The sequence below is a fragment of the Apaloderma vittatum genome, unplaced genomic scaffold (assembly GCF_000703405.1).
Source record: "Apaloderma vittatum isolate BGI_N311 unplaced genomic scaffold, ASM70340v1 scaffold30151, whole genome shotgun sequence".
In the NCBI taxonomy this organism is placed as follows: Eukaryota; Metazoa; Chordata; class Aves; order Trogoniformes; family Trogonidae; genus Apaloderma; species Apaloderma vittatum.
In genome coordinates, this window is record NW_009700216.1 from 62,001 (window position 1) to 81,423 (window position 19,423).

The following is a 19,423-nucleotide window of genomic DNA, read 5'->3' on the forward strand; positions in this document are numbered from 1 at the left end:
GGTGATTGTGCTATGTATCAGCACCAGGAGGATGCTGGCATTCATCAGAAAGGTGCTGTAATGCATCAATTGAGTTGGTAAGACCAATGAGACTAATTTTCCTAGGGAGATCCCCTACTGACCTAATTTTAATCAGTTTACCAAAGAAAACAAATAGCAAGGAAGAAGGCAAGAAGTACAATCCAACAGAGCAGAGGAAATTAGGCCATCTTATTGCTAACTTCTGTGACATGCACATTGATCTTAAATAAACAAAAAAAACCCACACAGTAACATGAAAATTTACATGACCTGTGTCCTCTACCCTTCCTCAAAGATTTTTAGTTCATTTACAATCCAAAGCTGACCCAATCAAGCTGGTTGTGCAATGGAAAGCAATGAACATCTCAAAGATTATTTAACTTCATAGTGATGCAAGTAAACTCTTTATCTCTACACTGAAGCAAGGACAACTTGAACAATAGCTTGTTCTGTTTACCTGAGATTATAGGCAATTTAAAGAGTTCTGCTTGAAGACACACAGTACCAGATTTGAAGCTGATGTCAAAGACAGCTCAGAGTCTAGGACTAAGTGGGTGAATGTTTGTGTGTGATCTGTAAGCCACAAAGAGACACTATAAATTTTTCAACTTTCTGGCTGAAAAGCACCATTGCTTGGTAGCTGCTTGAACTAATCATTTTAGCTATTTCCTATTCCTTCCCATTTAGTAAATTTTATCTGTCTGATTAAGAGAAGGGATATCTGTGCTGCAGTACCTCACTAAACTGAATTTTGGCTCAGAAGAAGTTGGCTTAATGGCTTGAACACTTGTCTAAGGAATCATGCAGATTGCTGTTACACATGCCACAGGGCTGACTGAAAGACAGTGTGAGCTTTCAGATATATTTGTAAGATGCTACCGCAAAAAAATTTTTAAAAAAGTTATTAGTATTATAATTGCAAATCAGGTCAAGCATGTAACATACTGTTATGACTAGAAATGGATCTCTCTGAAATGTGGCCCTGTAAAGACAGAAAGACTTAAGGGCTCCTTCCCCTGGTGGTATACACATTGCCTGGAAAAACACCTGTGCATCAGAAACTACAAAATTTAGGATTTATAGAACTGAAAATACCATAGTAAAGGTAGTAAATGGCTATATGTTCCCTCCCATCTCTTGAAACTCTAAACAATATTTTTTTTACATCTGCAATATTAGCTGTACTTAGGATGGGCCATACTACACATTTTGACCCAGAATTCTTTTTTCATTTGTGGCAAATGGAATAAAGACGTTAAGCATGACCACTATACTTTGTTTTTTCCACAGGGTATGGAAGTGGGGAAAAATCAAAACCGATGTAATGTTTTCAAAATCTGAATGAGCCAAACTCACTTGGATCTGACCATTTGGTACAGTTATTTAACCCACAGTGATGAATCCAAAGTGCTGAAATGTTTATTCGTTTGGCAAATGACAAGGTTTCTCGATGAAAGTGCTGGGTTCCTCTCAATGGCAAAAGCAGATCACAGACAGAAATTCCTGTTACTGAGCAGAACAGATCAAAAGGGGAAAACAGCTAACCCTACAGAAGGCAGCTGGGTCTGAAGAACCATAGCTTTGATATCCCACACTTAGTTCTGGCTAATTAAAAACGGTGCTTCACCCAGCACAGTTACTCTAAGGGAACGAGACAGAATTTGGGACAGTGACAGGATGATATCTTTTTCTAAGCTGTGAAAGTCTCTGCTGTGCATTTGTGAGCTACTTGAAAGGAAGCAGGTGACCTCTCTTGGTTGTGCATTCGCCAGCTCGGACAATTCAGTCTGATGATGGAAAATGCTGCACTTAGGGAATTAATCTTGTTCCTGCCAGTGTGTGAATGTCCCAGGCCCATGTGTGGCCTCTGACTTTTGGGTGTGACTAGGAACCATTTACATCACCAGCATAAATAATCTGTAAACTCTTGTCCATGGTGGGAACAGTCACACCATGTGTTCCAGCACACATGGCACCTCAGCCACCTTGTTCCAGCCTGGCTGCTTCACTGCCTACCAAGAGGCCAACGTTGCAGATTTTCCCTTGCTTGGGCAAGTAAGGGCAAGATTTTGCTTAGCTGCTGGCAACAGAATAGGACATAGTGCTGTGCATCAGAGACATAATGTTTCCTTAATTGCATTCCTCAGGAGCAGGCACTGATAAACCAGTTCAGTCAGAACAAGAAACGAACCCCCAAACTTGGCCAAAATTCATGATTCAGACGAAAGCCTGACCTTCCAGGTTCAGAACAAAGGAGCAAACTCATCTCCCATGAGAATCCTTGATGCTGCTGAAAAGTCACCAAAACTGTAAATCGTGGGAGATGCCTGGGTTGTGCCCTGGGTACCCTCAGCTGGGAGGAAATCTATTAATTGTGTCATGGTGTGATCAGTTCAAAGAGAACATCAGCCAGGGATAGTCACCACACTGGGCTTTACAAGCCTCAATCAAAAAATGTGAGGCCCCGGTACTCTCTTCAAGGAGTGCTGACACTTGTTCATTACATTAATGAAGCACTGCAGGAGCATGCGGGCCAGCTCCTATGGATTTTGCCAGGTTTAAGATAATGACCCTGCTTACAGCTATCTTAGAATCTTAGGGGTTGGAAGGGACCTCGAAGATCATCTAGTCCAACCCCCCTGCCAGAGCAGGATCCCCTAGGGCAGCCCACACAGGAACGCATCCAGGCGGGTTTTGAAAGTCTCCAGAAAAGGAGACTCCACAACCTCCCTGGGCAGCCTGTGCCAGTGCTCTGTCACCCTCACAGTAAAAAAGTTTTTCAGATAAATCATTTCTACCATTGACCAAGCAAAATCTCCCCTTTCTATTTTTGCCACAAGCTGTCCTCAGAAGGATATAATCATTCAAGAAAAAAAGATGTCAAGTGCTGTTAAGATCATGTGCCTACATGACAGACAAAGCCTGACTGAGCAGAAACAGAGAAGAAGGCTTCCAGCTTGAATGGAGACAGTTTTCCTGACTGCCAGCTCAGTAAGGTGAGCTGGGAATCTGTAGTCCATGCTACAAAACTGAATGCTCACCTGGCAATCCTCCCACATATGTCTTCACTGTTGACTGCAAAGAGCTCTCCAAGGCAGACAGACTCTCCTCTACCTCAGAGATACTTAGTTCACTCTCTCCCACTATCCCATCTACCCTCAGGGATAAGTGATCATTCTTAAGGAGGATGTCCACAGAGTGTTCCTTTTTATCGCAGAGATTTATTGCCATTCTGGACATAACTGTGTTCTCCAAGGCCACGATGATAAACTGAAAAGAAGGGGAAAGAAGAGAAAAAGAGGCAGTGAGCAGAAATACACCTACCCACGATTATCCAAGACCAGGATGATTCCACTGTAGCCTTGTTTAAAAAGATTTTTCAGAGCCACCAGAGAATTAACCTTGTTACAGTTGCTGATTGTGTTCTGAGCTTATCTGCACAGATAAAAAACCAATGAACCAGTGGGGCTAATTGTGAGTCGTAACCACTGTCTTTTCAGAGACAACTCTTAGTGGGTCTTACAGATGTTGGTGTATTGCACTGGAAGCAAACAGAGTAAGGCTCCTGTACTATAAATGAAAAGCTGGCTCATGGGTTTTAGTGAGATGATTCCTGATCTACACTCGTGTAATGACAGAATTGAGCTCTTTATTATGAATACCATAAAATCAGTAGCTTCAGCTCTCCATTGTAACTGGCCTTTCACAGCAGCAACATCTAAAGTCTGTCTCCTGACTACTTTGGGACTGTTACTGAAGAGCTTTAGAGAATGGAAATTCATTGCTTGTGGCATTAAACAGCTTCTATGTCAGAAAAACATAACAAAATATGCCTGCATTCCGTCTTTTACCTAGACCACATTTGCAAAGAGCTCCCTAGTAGCGTCTGATATGTACCCATAAGAGGCAGAACTTCAGTGTCAGCCAAGCACCTTGGTCTCAGACCATGTCCTGAGCTGGCGGGGGCAAATAAGCAGGCAGGCAACAAACTTGACAACTGTTTTTTGAAAACAACTTTCAGTTCCCAGGAAATATCAAGGAACCTTCTCTAGAAAAAAAGCTTAAGACTGTACCTGTTGTTTCAGTTTCTTTGTGGAGTGATAGTCAATCAGAGACAGTGATAAAGGTACAGATGCTTCCTCCGTAACCAGAGCGAACAGCACACCGGTATCTGTTGCTGGCTGAATTGCAGCATTTACTTCTATTTCCCAACTTGCCTTGGTTTCATTTCCAGAAGCAGGTTGCACTGCAGAAAAAGAAACATGTAGCATGACAAATATAGGACTAACAGGTCAAATGTGTAGGCTGTGCAAATTCTGTGTGGAGAAGAGGAGAGATGGATAAGCATACGGAGAGACTGCCACATTGGCTGCTTAGTTCAGTGGTTTGAGCACGGTGCTGGCAACAATGACAACACTGAGGTCATGGGTTTGATTCCTGCTCGGTCCCTATGTGCTGCCTGGTCTAGTTGAGAGGTGGCATCCCTGCCCATGACAGGGAGGTTGGACTAGATGATCTCTAAGGTCCCTTCCAGCCTAGGCCATTCTATGATTCTATGATTTCTTTTATGCAAAAATCGTAATAATTCCAAAGCGTCTGAAGATAAAATCAGAGAACAAAATGGCATCAGTTTCCTCATTACATGCTGCTGCCTTTCAGAACACCAAAGGAAAAGGTTAAGCTTTTTTACCGCAAAGAGATACCTCGTGGCTGTCAGTCCAACACAGTCAAAGAACTGCTGCAAGATAGGGCACCCAGTCTTTGAATCACTCTTGACTGTCTAAAGATCATGGAGGAATTTAAATCCAAATCTGACTTACAGGAAGCATTTCTGTGAAAGCCTGAGTTAAACTGAAAAAGGATGTAAGCATGCTACCCTGATCACCTGCCTAATTACTTCCTGATAAACAGCTTCTCAGAAGTGCGGGATGCTTTATCACACCTACTGAAGTAAACTTTCCTGCATCTTTCTTACTGCCCCAGTGCCCTTTCAGTTTAAAAGGTGATACTGGCTACAGAGAAAGATTTCAGTCCTGTTTCTGCAACATCCTTTCATAGGACTGCTAGCTTTGCTTGTTCCCCACATCTTTAAATACAATAAGTTACTTATAAAGGTTACCATTACAAAGCCAAAAAAACCCCAGGATTATTGTTTGCAGAAAAAGAAAAAAAAAAAAGCAGGTGCTGAGGCCTCATCTCTGCTGAGTGCTGTCATCTGCACTTCAGATACTGCCTTGTTTCTACTTAGCAGCTTTTGAATCCACGTCGTAAATTAGATGATAGACACCTGATACTTCCTAATTTACAATGGCACAGCAGCAAAATTTCATGTAATGATGCACAGAAGGCTTCTGCAGAGGAGGGCTTACACACTAAAATAGGTGGTTGGCATTTGTACGGGTTTAAAAATAATGACACTTGATTGCACATATAAACAAATAGAATATTCTAGGACTAAGAAAAAAGAAAAGCTGCCTTTCCAAGTGTTACAGTAGTATGGTCAAACTTGGTTTGAAACTTATTGTTACTGTATCTAAGCCAATTTAATTCAGTTTGTATCAGGGATACACTTAGTGTTTGTCTCAAGTGTAACCAATACTACCCAATGATTAAAAGTGAATCCAATCTTGGACATTTTTCTACAGACAATATTGATTTTCTGTCCATCATAAACTCAAGATATAGCACTATTTTGCTTGCAGCTCCTCCTGTTTAGCAGAAAACAGTAAATAGGGCTGGAATAACCCACACCGCTGACAGGAAGCCTCTAATGCGAAAGGTGATCTGGGACCAGCCTGGATGTGAAGCTGGAGCTACACAGAGAGAACCTAATTCAGGCTGGGTGTATTTGTACTGGCTCTAACTATCATACATAGTACTTCTGTCGCTATAAACTAACAAGCTATTCCATCTCCATCCACAGCTGCTGGTCTTTTCTGCATCAATCAACACAAAGTCTGGCATACATGTAAGTTTTAAACCATTTATTAACCAAGCATGGTTAACTGCAGGACAACAGGTCAGAAATAATAACAATAAAAAAAATCAATTACTTACTGTAAGTAAGATTAAACACAGCAAAGCCTCGTCCAGGATAGAAAGACCCTCGTCCTGCTACAGAAAAGCACTGCATCTTTTCATTCATCCTTATGGTCTCTTGGATAGTGGTGTCCTCCCCATTCAGCCAGTTCCATGCCCGCATGCAACCATCCAGCCGAGGGTTTATCTAGGAAGATAAAGCAGTACCTCATGCCTCAAACCACTGTTCAGTGAAGAATAACTGATTCTGGGTGCAGAGGAATAGTAAGTTATATTATGATACTAAAGATCAGAAATGATTTTAATGTGCTACGCGCATGCAAACAAATTGCCAGGAATCCCAATACTGCAATTCGAAGCAAGTAAGTGGTCAGTATTGCCCAGAAAACTCTGAGGTCAGCTTGTCTTCACTGGACAGAAAGGCACAAGCTAATGCAGGTGATGTATTTGGTTGTATTAATTCTGTTAACTCCTCTACATGCTGCACATGATTAATGAAGTTTACAGAGCTTTGGAAAAACTCTGTAGCCAAAGCTATGTAACTCCTATAACTCTATATTGCAAGTGATGGAAGATAGATCAAAGGTAAAAAAAACCCAGTCCTTCGTCTCATTGGAAACAGCCTTCATGACACACAAGATGTTGGACCTGATCATGGTGTAAGTTGTTGGGTTCTGGCTTAAGAGAGGGGTGCCTGAGCCACAAGATGATCACACCACTCCGTATACACCTTGTTACTTCCAGCTTCTAGCTACGTTACCCTGTACCAAATGTCAGCATTAAAACTTGACACTGTATGTAAAAAGAAGGCTCCTTGCAAAGTGTCTAAATCAGCACCATTACCCTCAATTAACGGAAGCAGAGAGAGAATTAAGTGTCTGAGCCAGGATAAAAACCTCAGGAGTTTTGGGCTCTCAATCCTATATTCAGGCCACACCCTGAGCTTAGTGTATGAGACAAGCAGTGGCCCTGAATGACTTCTTGTGAGGAACAGGAGCCTTGCTTAGCTGCTGCACTCCCAGTCACAGAGCCGCAAGCTTACCACCCCATTTAGAAATAAAGAGATGCCAATTTTGGTTTCAAGGTGCCAGCTCTGTGTGTGGTGGACATTCAAAACAGCCTGAGCAGCAGCTATTTCACAACTACAGCAATCATCAAATCTCACTCAAAGAGTGCCTCAGCTTTTATTCATATGCCTTATCTACTTGAATTAGGGGGAGATAAAGAAAAACAAACTGTTTTTCCTTGGGTCTTACTAAACTGAAACAGCAAATGCAAGCAGCAAAGCAGTGATAGAATATCCATGAAGCACAAACTTCAGTCACAACACAAAAAGCACCCCAATGTTGTTTCCAGACCTAGTGGGTACCCTCACACAATGCTGTGTCCTCTGACTCCCCAGGGCCACTCGTGGTCTCCAAGCCAACGTGACCACCATTAATTTTGTCACATGCTCCGGTTTTGCTTTGTCCTAGTTCTGCAGGCCAAAGGTGGAATATCTCTCACCCGAACTTATCAATCAAAAAATCAGTAGTCTCACCTTTGCTACTGGTTTAGGCTCCCTCTATAGTCAATGGAGAGAAAGCTGTATCCAGAAGGTGATAATTCCACCTGTTTCAGGGCAGGCTGAACTGCTCTCAGGAAGGACCTACATTACCCCAAGAGAAGATGAAATCAAGCCCTTCAGGCACACAAAAAACCATGAATGATTGTGGTATACTTACTGGTAGAATAAGGTCCTTTGTTTTGAAAGGAATGCCTCCTACTGTCAAATTCAGCTGATACAGTCCTTTGTCTAGAGTAAACAGATCCCCCGAGACAGCTATTTTCATAACTGCATCCTTGTTGACCTTTATAACTAAACTTCTTTCAAGTTCTTCAACAGAGATCTGAAAAAGTAAAAATTGCAAGCAGAATAATTCATTATAAAAAGAACTTAATATCTGCAGGTTCAAGTAAAGGATAGACGCCACCAGTGACATCTGCAAGATGGAGAAATATTTTCTGTCCCCAAGCCTATTTGTCTACATTTAAGGTAGATTCCATCTTGGTATGTAAATCTTTACTCTAGAAAGCAGCCTGGGGTTGCTCTAGTGTTGAAGACAGCCCAACCGCTTCAAAACAGCTACACAAAGATATAGGTGGATGATATTTGTAGATTGCTCCATGCAAAATGTAAATAGGATAATGAGTTATTAATGAGAAACTTTCTATGGCAACTGCATATGAAAGGAAAAGCTGGAAAGACAGATAAGATGTCTTTTGCTGGACCAGTGAAAGATAATGCTGAAGTCTTCCAGCCACAGTCTTTCAAATACTGATCCCTGAAAAAAAAAGAACAACCAAAGATGTAATTTTTGAGAGGGTAATAAAAGTGTGTAATGGGCAATAATTCTTCTCTCAAAAGGTCTCTGCAAGTTTTACCTCCATGTCTCTGAAAAGCTACTTCTAGGAAAATTCTATCACCACTGGAAATTTAAGAAAAAAAAAAAAATTATTTTAATCATGAGCAGGCTGTGCAGAGAAGCACTATAAATCAGCCATCTCTGCCCAGGGAGAGGTGGAGGCGAAGCACAAGGCTGGCTCGCAGCAGGCTGCTGAACAGCAGCATGGATTCTGCTGCCTTGAGATCTGGGTCCGGCTACTGACAGGGCATTCTGTGCCTGTAGTAGAAGACAACCCCTTTATTTCTGCACAGAAGAAAGGACCTCTGCTATTTCATAATCTTCACCACAGCACTCCTTCTCCCCACTTCATGAGAGATACCCCACCTACCCACTCTTCATCCATACAGCTCTGTTCCCTGGGACACCCAGATGCTGCCTCCATCACTGAGCCACTGTATAGAACCAACTATTTCTGTTTAGGCTTGTTCTCCCCTCTGCCTGCTAGTAGGCCAGATCACAAGCATCTTTTTCTTTGCGTTTTGCGAGTAGCCGTCCTTAATTTATTTCCATCAGCCGTGCTGAGCTCTCACTCTGTGGCTGTACCATAAAGGATGATGGTGTCGAGCAGGTTTGTACTCAGACACTCCCTTTGGATTGCAGTTTTCAGTAACAAAGATTAAGCAAATCTGATAGTTGAAAAGATTGTTCACAGACTATAAAAGCTTTTTCTTCTCCTGTGGATTCAAGTACAATCTGGTTTATATTGCTAAAACAGTGTTTACACCTGGTGTGTTGCTCTGTGTCCTATCCTACAGGACATGAATTTACTTGTCTGAAGCTTGCTTGTTTAAAGCAGCATTTACACTTCCTGACTGCGCTCCGTGAAGACACACAAGCCAGCCTCAGATAAGCTTTTTTGGGGCATTGGCAGGTTGTAAAGCCCACTCAGTGGGTGGGGACATAAACCCATAGGTCCTGGCAGCCACACCCGGACTGGTTTAGCTACACAGCCCGTCTGGCTACAAACACACTCGAACACCTCTACCTCTCATGGGGTATGGAGCACCACAAGGAGCTGGCACAGACCATCTCCCTGCTCCTAGCACAGGTTGTGGGCAGCCATGGAACAAACGAGAATGGGGAAAAGCTGGCTGCAGCAATGCCTACGCAGCGCTTCTGTGAAGGGCCACCAAAACTCAGGGTCTTCTATAATTTTATTAGATCGTATAGAAAGTAGTAACATAGAAATGAAAAAAAAAGTAGTCTGAGCTCTTAGCTGCTTCTGATCGTTAATATAAACAAGACCAAATCAGTGGAAACTTCCATGGGAGAAGTAGTTAATCCCTGTGGAAGATCTTAACAAATTCCAGTTCAGGAAATTACATTCTGGCTACTTCACAATGCCCTCTGGCAGTTTCAGCTGCAGTTCCTTGTACTCCAAGCTTAATTGCTGGTGCACCACCATCACCTACAAACCAAAAAAGGGGAAGCATTTCGGTAATTAGCAGGCTGCTTGAATTCCCTCCCCTTGCTGCAAGGAGAAGCCAGCTGCCACCTGCCACAGCGTGCTCAGGGATGTTCAGAAGGGCAGTTCTCGTAGATGAGGGCTCCCATATAGTTAGCCATACGGGCAGCCAGCTTTGTGTTTTGGATTCATGCCCTGGATAACTCATAGCACACAGCCAGCCTGTCCTCTCTTTGCTGAAAAGGGACAGGACTACAGGCAGCCAGAGGGTAAAAGCCAAACATGAATCTGCTTGCAATTGCTTAACCTTCAGTTCTGACATTTAACAGCACAGGTGAGTTATTATTTTTGCTAACTATATTGTCCTCAGAGCAGTACTAAACTAAACATTGAAAATAAACCAAAATGGTGACCGTTTTTTGGAAATTCAAACCAAACAGAAAGTGAGTGTGTTCTCTACCATCATTGGTTCTTACATGCCACTTCCTCCAGCTGGATTACACACAAATAACTACATTAGGAGTTTTTCCTGAGGCTTGCTTGTTTGTGTTTTCAATGCTGGGAATAACAATTTTTAAATAGATTAGGAGAGATCAATATCAGAGAAAATACCTAGGTAGAAATATTGGCCTGAATTTTTGAAAATGCGTTCCCATCTCCACGAAAGTATGTAACTTTTGCCCAAGAGACAAAAAGTCATACTCTGCTAGTATTCTTTCTCACAGGTTGCTTTTAAATAGACATTGGGTTTTCATCTGCTGAAAGTTAAATAGCAAAATCACTATTTTCTCACAGCCCCTATAAAGCTCTTCCAAGCACCCAAACTCCACTGCTTTAGGTCTATATCAAAACTAAGGGCTTGATCCTATGTGTACTGAAGTCCAGATTAAAGTTCCCAAACTGCATTTGAGTCTTGACCGAGACCTCTGAAGGTTGTTGGGGTTATGCTTCACAGAAGGTGAGGTTGAAAAGTACACATAAGTCCATGCTTAAAAAGAAAGCATAGAATCATAATGTGTTGGGATGGAAAGGACAATTACAAGTCCTACAGACCAACACCCCCTGCAGTGAGTAGGAACATCTTTAACTAGATCAGGTTGCTCAGAGCCCCATCAAGCCTGACCTTGAATGTCTCCGGGGATGGGGCCTTCACCACCTCCCTGAGAAACCTCTTGCAGTGTAGCTGTATGGTTTGCAAGAGACAGATAAAAAGGAATAATCCCTCCTCAATATGATTTCCCAAAGTAAAAACCATGCTGGACAGAGGATAAAAAGAGACATGAGGGGAGGGATAAAATTGAGGAACAGATTTATAATTGTATTGCTCAGCCATATAGATTAAATGGCATTTAAAGACAGGGGTGACACTGCATGCTAAGCAAAAAAGAACAAGTACCTGCAGGGTGGAGGCAAGGGATGACAAAATAAGAGCAGAGAAAGAAGGCATCCCAGCAATGCAAGCAGCACCTCAAGTCTCAGAGGTGAGTCAACCATGAAATCAAGAAACTAAAGGCTCCTTCCTCCCACTGCCTTTGGCCAGTATCAGACACAGAATTAACAGTTTCATTCTGGGAGACAGTCACCAAAGCTATGGCCATCGACCTGCTCCAGGCAAGCACTCCTGTGCCAGCACCACATGATGCTCTCTCCTCTGCTCACACCCTACTACGCCACCGGTAGCTGCTGGGTCCCACTCAGCCCAGCCCAGCCCAGCCCAGGTGGCTGCAAGGGCACCTCTGCACCATCTTTGGCATGAGTCCTGCCCACCTGCACCTCACAGCACCCACAGCTCGATCTGCACCATCCCAAAAAGTCTTGGGGAAAGGTTTCCTGAAGATTTATACAATCTCTCAGAAAACGTGCGAGGAGTGCAGCAACTCAGTCAGAGATTTCTTGGTTGTGACGGTACTCAGGGATAAAAGCCCTAACACCGGTGACTGGCAGGAGACAAATAATCCTTGCCTAAGAGCGATACTTAATCATACTGCCTTCTCTCCCTGCAGAAAGCAAGCACAGACTTTGTTTACCCCATAACTCCTACGTGTTGAGTATTTTTGTATTACGTGAAGAAAGAAAATACATTTTAGCTGTCTCTCCCAAAACTAACGTGGGGAAGTTTGTAATGACTTCATGATGAGGTCTGTCACTTAACAAGTGCACTATGCTGCAGTGTTAAATGGTTCAGTTCAGTAATGACTGCTTTTTGTGACTCTCAAGTCAGCCCAGAGGCATCAGGTCTGCTTTTCACATCTTCCATCACTATCCTCTCTATGCAGGCAATTACAATTGCCATATTTCAAATTAGCTGAACAAATCTTACTACCAAATGTCAGTAGTTGACAGTGAATGCACTCAAGGACCTCTTTATTTATGCATAAGAAACAAATATTTTCCCACCTTGCTTTTTTCTTTAATGTATAATTCTGATTTTTTTAACACTAAAAAAATTTAAATAGAAAGTTATTCACAGTTACCAGTATCTATATTTGTCTTACATGCTAGTTAGCTGAGAATTTCCCACCCACTCCCTAGGAGACACATCCACTTAAAAGTCAAAAGATCTAATTAAGTAAGAAAAAATGAAAGGAGAGGAAAAGGCAGAAGTGAGAAGGCATATGTAAATTGCTAATCTACTGTAGATGATATGATTCTGTCACAAATGTTAGCCCCCAAGTTGCTTCCAAAATCACCAGATGTTCTGTGAGAGTGTCAAGAAGATGAATCCTCAGAAGCTCCAAGATGCAATGCATCATCTCATGGGATTACTGGGACTACGTTATTAGTAATCAGAGAGGTTCTAATAGACCCCAATATCTTTGCAAGGGAAATGGTCTATTTTGAAGGTCTATTTTGATAATCTGAACCCAGCAACTAAACAAACAAACAGATGAATAAACAAAAGTAACCTCACACACCCCATATGCCACACAACCTTGCAAACTTTCTGTAAAAGAAGAGCTACAAAGCTCCTTCCCTTTTATACCCCACCCTTCCAACCTTCACCCAGAGGGCATCTCCTCAAACTGACATGGTGTCAGTTCAGAACTGCTGCATCTCAGAGGAACGGTGTCTGCTCTGGTTGTGCAAATTAAGCAATGCAGTCTAGTTTACAATAGTTGTAAATAATTCCATTTGTTAGGAAAAATATCCCATTCTCACCTTAGAACGTTTAAAGTACTGGCATGCACTGAACAGATAGACAAGTTGGAAAAGCATCTTCTCAAGAATACACAAAGTCTAGCAGCACTTGACAGAGCCCATTAGGAGCAAGAAAAGAAAGGGTCACATCTCAGCAGTGGTCTGGACTCACCGTTTGCCACATGCCGTGGTTGATAAGTGGTCCGCTGCTGGTCACGCGGCCTATTCCGCCATATTTCAGCTGCAGCTCCAGCCGTCCTTTGCGCAGAGCCAAGACTACCCATGTGCTGTCTTGATGGCCTCCAGCAAAGAAAAGTATACCTTCAGGATCAAAGGTTCTAAAGTCGAACTCAGCCACAAGTCTGACCGCACAGGTGCCAAGAAATAAATTAGTTATGCAGAGTTCAAAAACCACAGAGTACTTTCCATATAGATAGCATCAATTCTAGCAGTCACAAAGCTCTGTTAAAACATAGTAGCTTTTAATGCATTACTGAAAGACTTAAGCTGTGAAGACGGGTTTTAAAATAGCGTTCGAGAATAACGGATGCATTACTTCAGTAATTATCCTAGAAGCAATGAGGTCGAGGCTGCCTTTCTCAATTACTGGTTTGGATAATGTTTAGCCTTGCAGGGCTTCACAGTCCAAACAAATAATGATGATTATAGGACTAATTGTTATTGTAATGTTGACACATTACAGCTGGGCAGCGCATTTGACATTCTAAATTGTCCTCACCTTGTCAGTTGTTTCCTTTTGAAGCGCAGCCTGATAACGGGAGTGCCGCTGAACATCCTCCCCAGGTACAAGGATTTAACACTTTTTCCAACAGCAAAAGGCACACATGGTATTATGTTCTATAATTAAAACACATTTTTGAGTGCTTATTCTCCTCGTATAGCAGAAAGAGAATCAGAGAGTATGCCTCCTTTTTCTCACGTTGTTGCTATGAGTATAGCAGGTTAGGGCACTTTCATATTTATATTCTCAAAATACAGTTGTCTTGGTACTGAGAACATTTCTTCTTTCCTTCCCTCCTCCCTTTTCCCTCCTATCTGCCTTGGAGGAATGTTTTCTGGTTGCAAAATGAAAACATAAAATATAAGATTAGGTTTTCTACTGCAGCATCATGCTTAGGACAAAAGATGTGCGAGTAACTGCCTGTTAGTTGGTTTCCGCAGAGGCAGCCGGTGCTACTGAAGCCCATCCACCTCAAATGCCTGGAGGACAAAAAAGTGTCAATCACAAGTAATCAATCACTTGTCAATCACAAGCTGGGTCTGTAACTTACACCACACACCCCCGAGACCTTTGCACCATCCTACTAACTCAGAAATGCTTGTGCAGCCAGAGGTAACTCCTAGCCAAACAGAGGGCTGGCAGTGCTATCACTGGCATGCGGGGTTTTTTTCAGAATCGAGGAATCTGAGAAGAGAGATTTCAGGAGAAAGTTTCTTTTCAGGAAAGCTACTGCCCACAGCTCCCATGATTTTTGCCAGTATGATTCCCTCCCGATGGTCACTCAGCTCAGATGGCTTTGGTCCAGAGCTTCATCCATTATTCTTAATTGCAATGGAAAATAAAGTTCTGTTCTGCAATTATGGCAATGAGACTAACGTACCTCACACGTATTCATGTCCCGGGAAAGTTTTACTCCTCCTCTGCCATCACAATGACAGGTATAACTCCCTGGCGAGTTGACACAGGTCTGTTCACAGAGCTTTTCTTCACATTCATTTATATCTATACAAAACCAGCGCAGAAGAGTGATCAGCAGTTGAGTTTGCTTAAACATGAATCATCTGGGGGAAAAAAGTGTTATCAATGCTGTTTTGTAGCACCTTTCATTTGAGTGTGCTCAGGTGCTCTGATGCTGGTACTTACCCTACGCCACATCTTTACAGAAGGGAGGAGTCAGAATTAGCATTTGCACAGATCTGTTTTCATAGATAGATTCCAGCTGCCCAAAGATAGACAGCAAGCCAGTGGGAAGGCTGGAAGCATTGCTCAACTCCTTGTCTGCTGGTGCAGAGCCCTGGGCTTTAACTTCTAGGCAAGATTTCCTCCCTTCAGGCCCCTTCTGCTATGCCTGTGCTGACTGGCTCCTGCTCCTTCAACCTAGGTTCAACTTGAGGACTGCTTGCTTCATTACTACTCAGCAGTTGGATGCTCAACAGACAAATAAAAACTGAGTTTCTCATTCTTTTTTTTTTTTTTCCCTTCAGCTTGTTTTCATCCACCCCACTAACAAATGCAGGAGAACAAACTGCAATGGCCCACAGGGATATCTTCAGGCAGAGATAAACACTTAGAGCCCAGTAAGGCCGTCTGGCATGTGATTCAAGTCATTACATTAGCTTAGACAAAAGGCAGGGAAAAATGCTACTTTTGGAATACTTTCAAAACTTACTCCATTGAGAAAGCTTGCAGGCAGTAGAGCCAGCAGAACTGTGCATGGCTCCAATGCATATTAAGCTCCTGGTTCAGAGTAATACCACAAGACAGGTTTTGAACGAACAACAGCTACTGCTCTGTACCTTTTCTTGTCCTACAAAGAGAGACAGCAACATGCACCGATGCTTCTGAGCTTCTACCAGATCTTGCACTTCTCATAAATTCAAGAAATTTCAGTACTCTGGCTCATACGGGTTTATTCAAGTCATCAAAGATGACTGCAGACTCAAAGAACCCAAAGATGACTGCAAACTGTAAACTCACTCACAACAAGGGAAAGGGAATAGATGTCCAGTGTGTAAGCAAGATTAAGAAAAACAAACAAAAAAAAAAAACCAAAAAAACAACCCCAAACTTTTACCAAAGGCTGAAATTAAATTTCTGTGTTTTTATCGTCTTAAATCATGTAATAAATGCTAACACGATATTATTTCATGAGCTTACCCTGACAGGTCTTTCTCACTTCATCATACTTGTAGCCTGCATCACAGACACATTCGTACGAGCTTATTAAATTTTTGCAATGAGCTTCTCCACAAATGTCTCCTGATGCCCTGCATTCATCTATGTCTGCAAAACAAGCAGTTAAAAAACACAACTTCAGATGAGTATGATCACTTCACTGTTTGCACACTGGAGTGAGCTCAGGGTCAAGAGATTCCTATATTATTTTGGTAACTGAAAAAAACAGTATCATTAAGAATCTACCTTCAGGGTTAGCTAGCTGTAAGAAGTGACTTCAGGCTTTCAAAACCAGTTGATGTTTCTTTCTTTAAGCCATTACCCACTCTTGAAAAAAACAATGTAAAGTGAGCCAGGAGAAAAACTGTAAAACAAAACAACTCCCACAAACCCAGAAAGTCCCATTGCATTCAGGGGGATGAAATTGTGGGTTAAAAAAAGCAGCACACAGGAGCTGAGGAACAGCAGTATAAATTTTCCCAAAGCCCAGAAGGAACATGCAGCCTAGGGCGCATCACAGATTTCTGTTCTCCTTCCTCAGACAGGCACACAGTAAATTTTCCCACACACACAAAACTAAGATCTAAAACTGCGGATCTGTAGTGGCAAAAGGGAATTGAAGGAGCCTCACAGAGAACAAGTCATGTCTGACAGCTGTTGTGGGGTTTCTCCATGAAGGCAGGCAATGGACTGGAACTGGAGGTCCCTAAAAATAAACAAGTGTTTTTCCAACACATTAACTAATACCCAGAAAAATCTTGGTGTTGACAAAACATTTGCAGTATACTGAGAGTGTAATATTTACTTTTGCTTTCTAATACATGTTAAAACCATTGTTACATGGTACGTTTTGTGATTTTTCCATGTTTGAGCAAACTGGCCAATGGTAGTCTACCTAGTACACCACGTAGTCTCGTCTACAAATCAAGAGACAAAACCTAACTTTTTGTTGTGTGTGCATAATGGCAGGAATAAATGTGAGAGCGATAAATGTCAGCATTAACCACGGCTGACAGCAACCTCTGCAATGGGAGGGCTGAAGCTACAGAATGCTGATACGCTGTGCTCACAGTGCTGTAACGGAGAGCAGTAGGGTATTGTACAGATACGCGTACATCTCAAAACAAATGTAATTGTGAGCTCACTCACCATCCATCTGTCCATGCCAACTGGCACTGAAGGACAATTTAAAAGTGAGATTGGCTCTTGTAAGCAGCCGCTCCGATTAGAAAGGGATAGCATATCCCCATTCGTTGCCTCATCTAGTTGAGAGGCGTCCCTGCCCATGACAGGGAGGTTGGATTAAATGGTCTCTAAGGTCCCTTCCAGCCTAGGCCATTCTATGATTCTGTGATAATCTATATAGTCATCACTTTTTACAGTGGAAGTGTAACAGCTCTTTGCTGTTTTGCTGGCAGCTTTAACATGTTGTTCAGATCACGTGCCCAAACTGTTTAGAAATATGTCACCACAGCCATCTCTGAGAGGTATACACACAGACTTGCATGTTTTTTCATGCAATACGCTTGCCTTTAACAGTTGCCTCTGATCATTAGTGAGTTGGTGTCTCAGCATGCAGTTCCTTAACACTTAAAACCTCAGCTGCTGAAGTTTGGGTTATGTAAATTCATCCTGTAGTTTCAGATACTTCAGATCCTCTCTTTCTGCTCTCAGCTGTCATGTAAAATAGCTGCCAACCTTCACTGGGGCCTTTCTACAGCTATTAATATTCAGTTGCAGTGAATTCATCCATCTGTATCTATCTGAATTAATTCGCTGCTGCACATATCCAAATTTAGAAAACATAAAACAAGAAACACACAACAGAAAAGCAAATGGCTCATACTTTACAGTGCCGTGAGACTGGAAAGAATCATAACAATGCATCTGGCCAGCCCTTCCTCCTCTCAATGTCAGGATGTGAGGACTGATCGGCTAAATCAATTTAGCACAATCCAAGCCACAAATCCTCTGTGAATCACGCCTGTGTTACGATATTGGAGAGCAGCACAGTGCAACCACTGACAAGCCCAGGCTTGTAGTGCTGGCTGGAGCACCCAGGACATCCTTGGCAGAGCACGGCCACCTGGAGCTACCAGCATGTCTCTGCTGGGCTAGGGAGCAGTTCTCTGAAACACAGACACAAGTCACTTAAACATCTGTTTGCTTCAGCAAGCAGAGAGGCCCAGCACAACTCACCTTCACACGTTTTGCCATCTTTAAGCGCGTAACCACTGTAGCACGAGCAACGGTAGCTGCCGAGCTTGTTGAGGCAGAGCTGGTTACAGCCGCCGTTCTGCAGTTTGCATTCATCAATATCTACATTGAAAGAGAGCGTTACAGTCAGCTTTTCACCTCTGTAAATAGTCTGGAGGGTGAGAGGGGGACAGGTGTTGGGAAGGAGAAAGACCGAACAAGAAATACTATTTCAGCTGCAACACAATGATTACAAAACCCAGAAAGATTTCATTCAAATACTTTATTAGCTCAAGTTCATTTAAATAAATAATACTATTAAAAAGAAGGCAAAGAACTGTAACTGAGTATCTCCTTCATGGCTCTGAGAATGCAGAAGAGTATCTTTAGTCGCTGTGGAGGTCAAGAACTTGGTTTGCAGAACACATTTTATAACACATAACTAACTTTTAAAATTATACAATGACCCGTAAGTTCAGGACAAAAGCTTTAAATAAAAAAGAACAATGTATCCTTACTATTACAGAATTCATGAGAACACAAAAAGTTTTAAGTCCACAGCTATCGAGCACTGTGAGCTAAACTGTGCTCCAGTGAAGTCAGCAGAAAAGCCTGTTAAATTCAACAGAGCCTGGATTTCATCCTCAATCTGCCCTACCTGCTCATTATGTCCTGCTTGTATATGAGACTCTGGAGTCTGCTGATGGGTAGAATAGCACATTTCATGGCATTTTATATAGAAAAAGAGGGGATATGCTTCAGACTGATCAGTTGCTAAGCTCTCAAAGCTGATTGCATACTGATCAGTCAACTGTCTCAAATGTTTTAATAAGCTGCTTGTGAGTGATCCTATAATCTCCCCACAATATTTACATCAAAAGGAAAGGCTTTGGATCTCCTGCTGTCTTGGTTGCCACAGCTCTGGACTGGCCGAATGCAATCTCTGGCAATTACTTAAAATTGGCAGGCAGAAAAGCAGTGGCCTCGACAGGAAACCTTGCATGCAGAATTAAAAATCCAGAAACCAGAAAACAAGAAGAGGGAAGATAATTTCAGTATTTCGTAAGGGAATAGAGAAAGCCCTCTGGGGGCCTGGAACTTCTGGCACAAATAGCTTCTGCCTAAATATTCTCTCTGGAGGTGATGAAAATACACAGTGGGATTAAGCAGATGTAGAATAAGGTCTTACAAGCAACAAGGCTTTAACAGACTAATTACAGTTTGTGCATCATCAGACTCAGACCACAGCTCTCCTGCTGA

General features: G+C 42.3%; 1 protein-coding gene across 1 annotated transcript in view; it reads right to left on the reverse strand.

Annotated features, from left to right (window-relative positions):
• The window catches only part of GAS6 (growth arrest-specific 6), a gene marked incomplete at its 5' end in the record, with an annotated part of 40,802 nt that overhangs the window by 1,096 nt on the left and 20,283 nt on the right, over window positions 1-19,423 (reverse strand). The window contains 9 exons of the mRNA XM_009878688.1: window positions 3,063-3,291; window positions 4,095-4,267; window positions 6,079-6,247; window positions 7,785-7,949; window positions 13,223-13,412; window positions 13,790-13,908; window positions 14,673-14,794; window positions 15,950-16,075; window positions 18,167-18,286. Of these exons, the coding sequence (XP_009876990.1) occupies window positions 3,063-3,291; window positions 4,095-4,267; window positions 6,079-6,247; window positions 7,785-7,949; window positions 13,223-13,412; window positions 13,790-13,908; window positions 14,673-14,794; window positions 15,950-16,075; window positions 18,167-18,286 (1,413 nt within the window). The remainder of the gene's footprint in view (window positions 1-3,062; window positions 3,292-4,094; window positions 4,268-6,078; window positions 6,248-7,784; window positions 7,950-13,222; window positions 13,413-13,789; window positions 13,909-14,672; window positions 14,795-15,949; window positions 16,076-18,166; window positions 18,287-19,423) is intronic.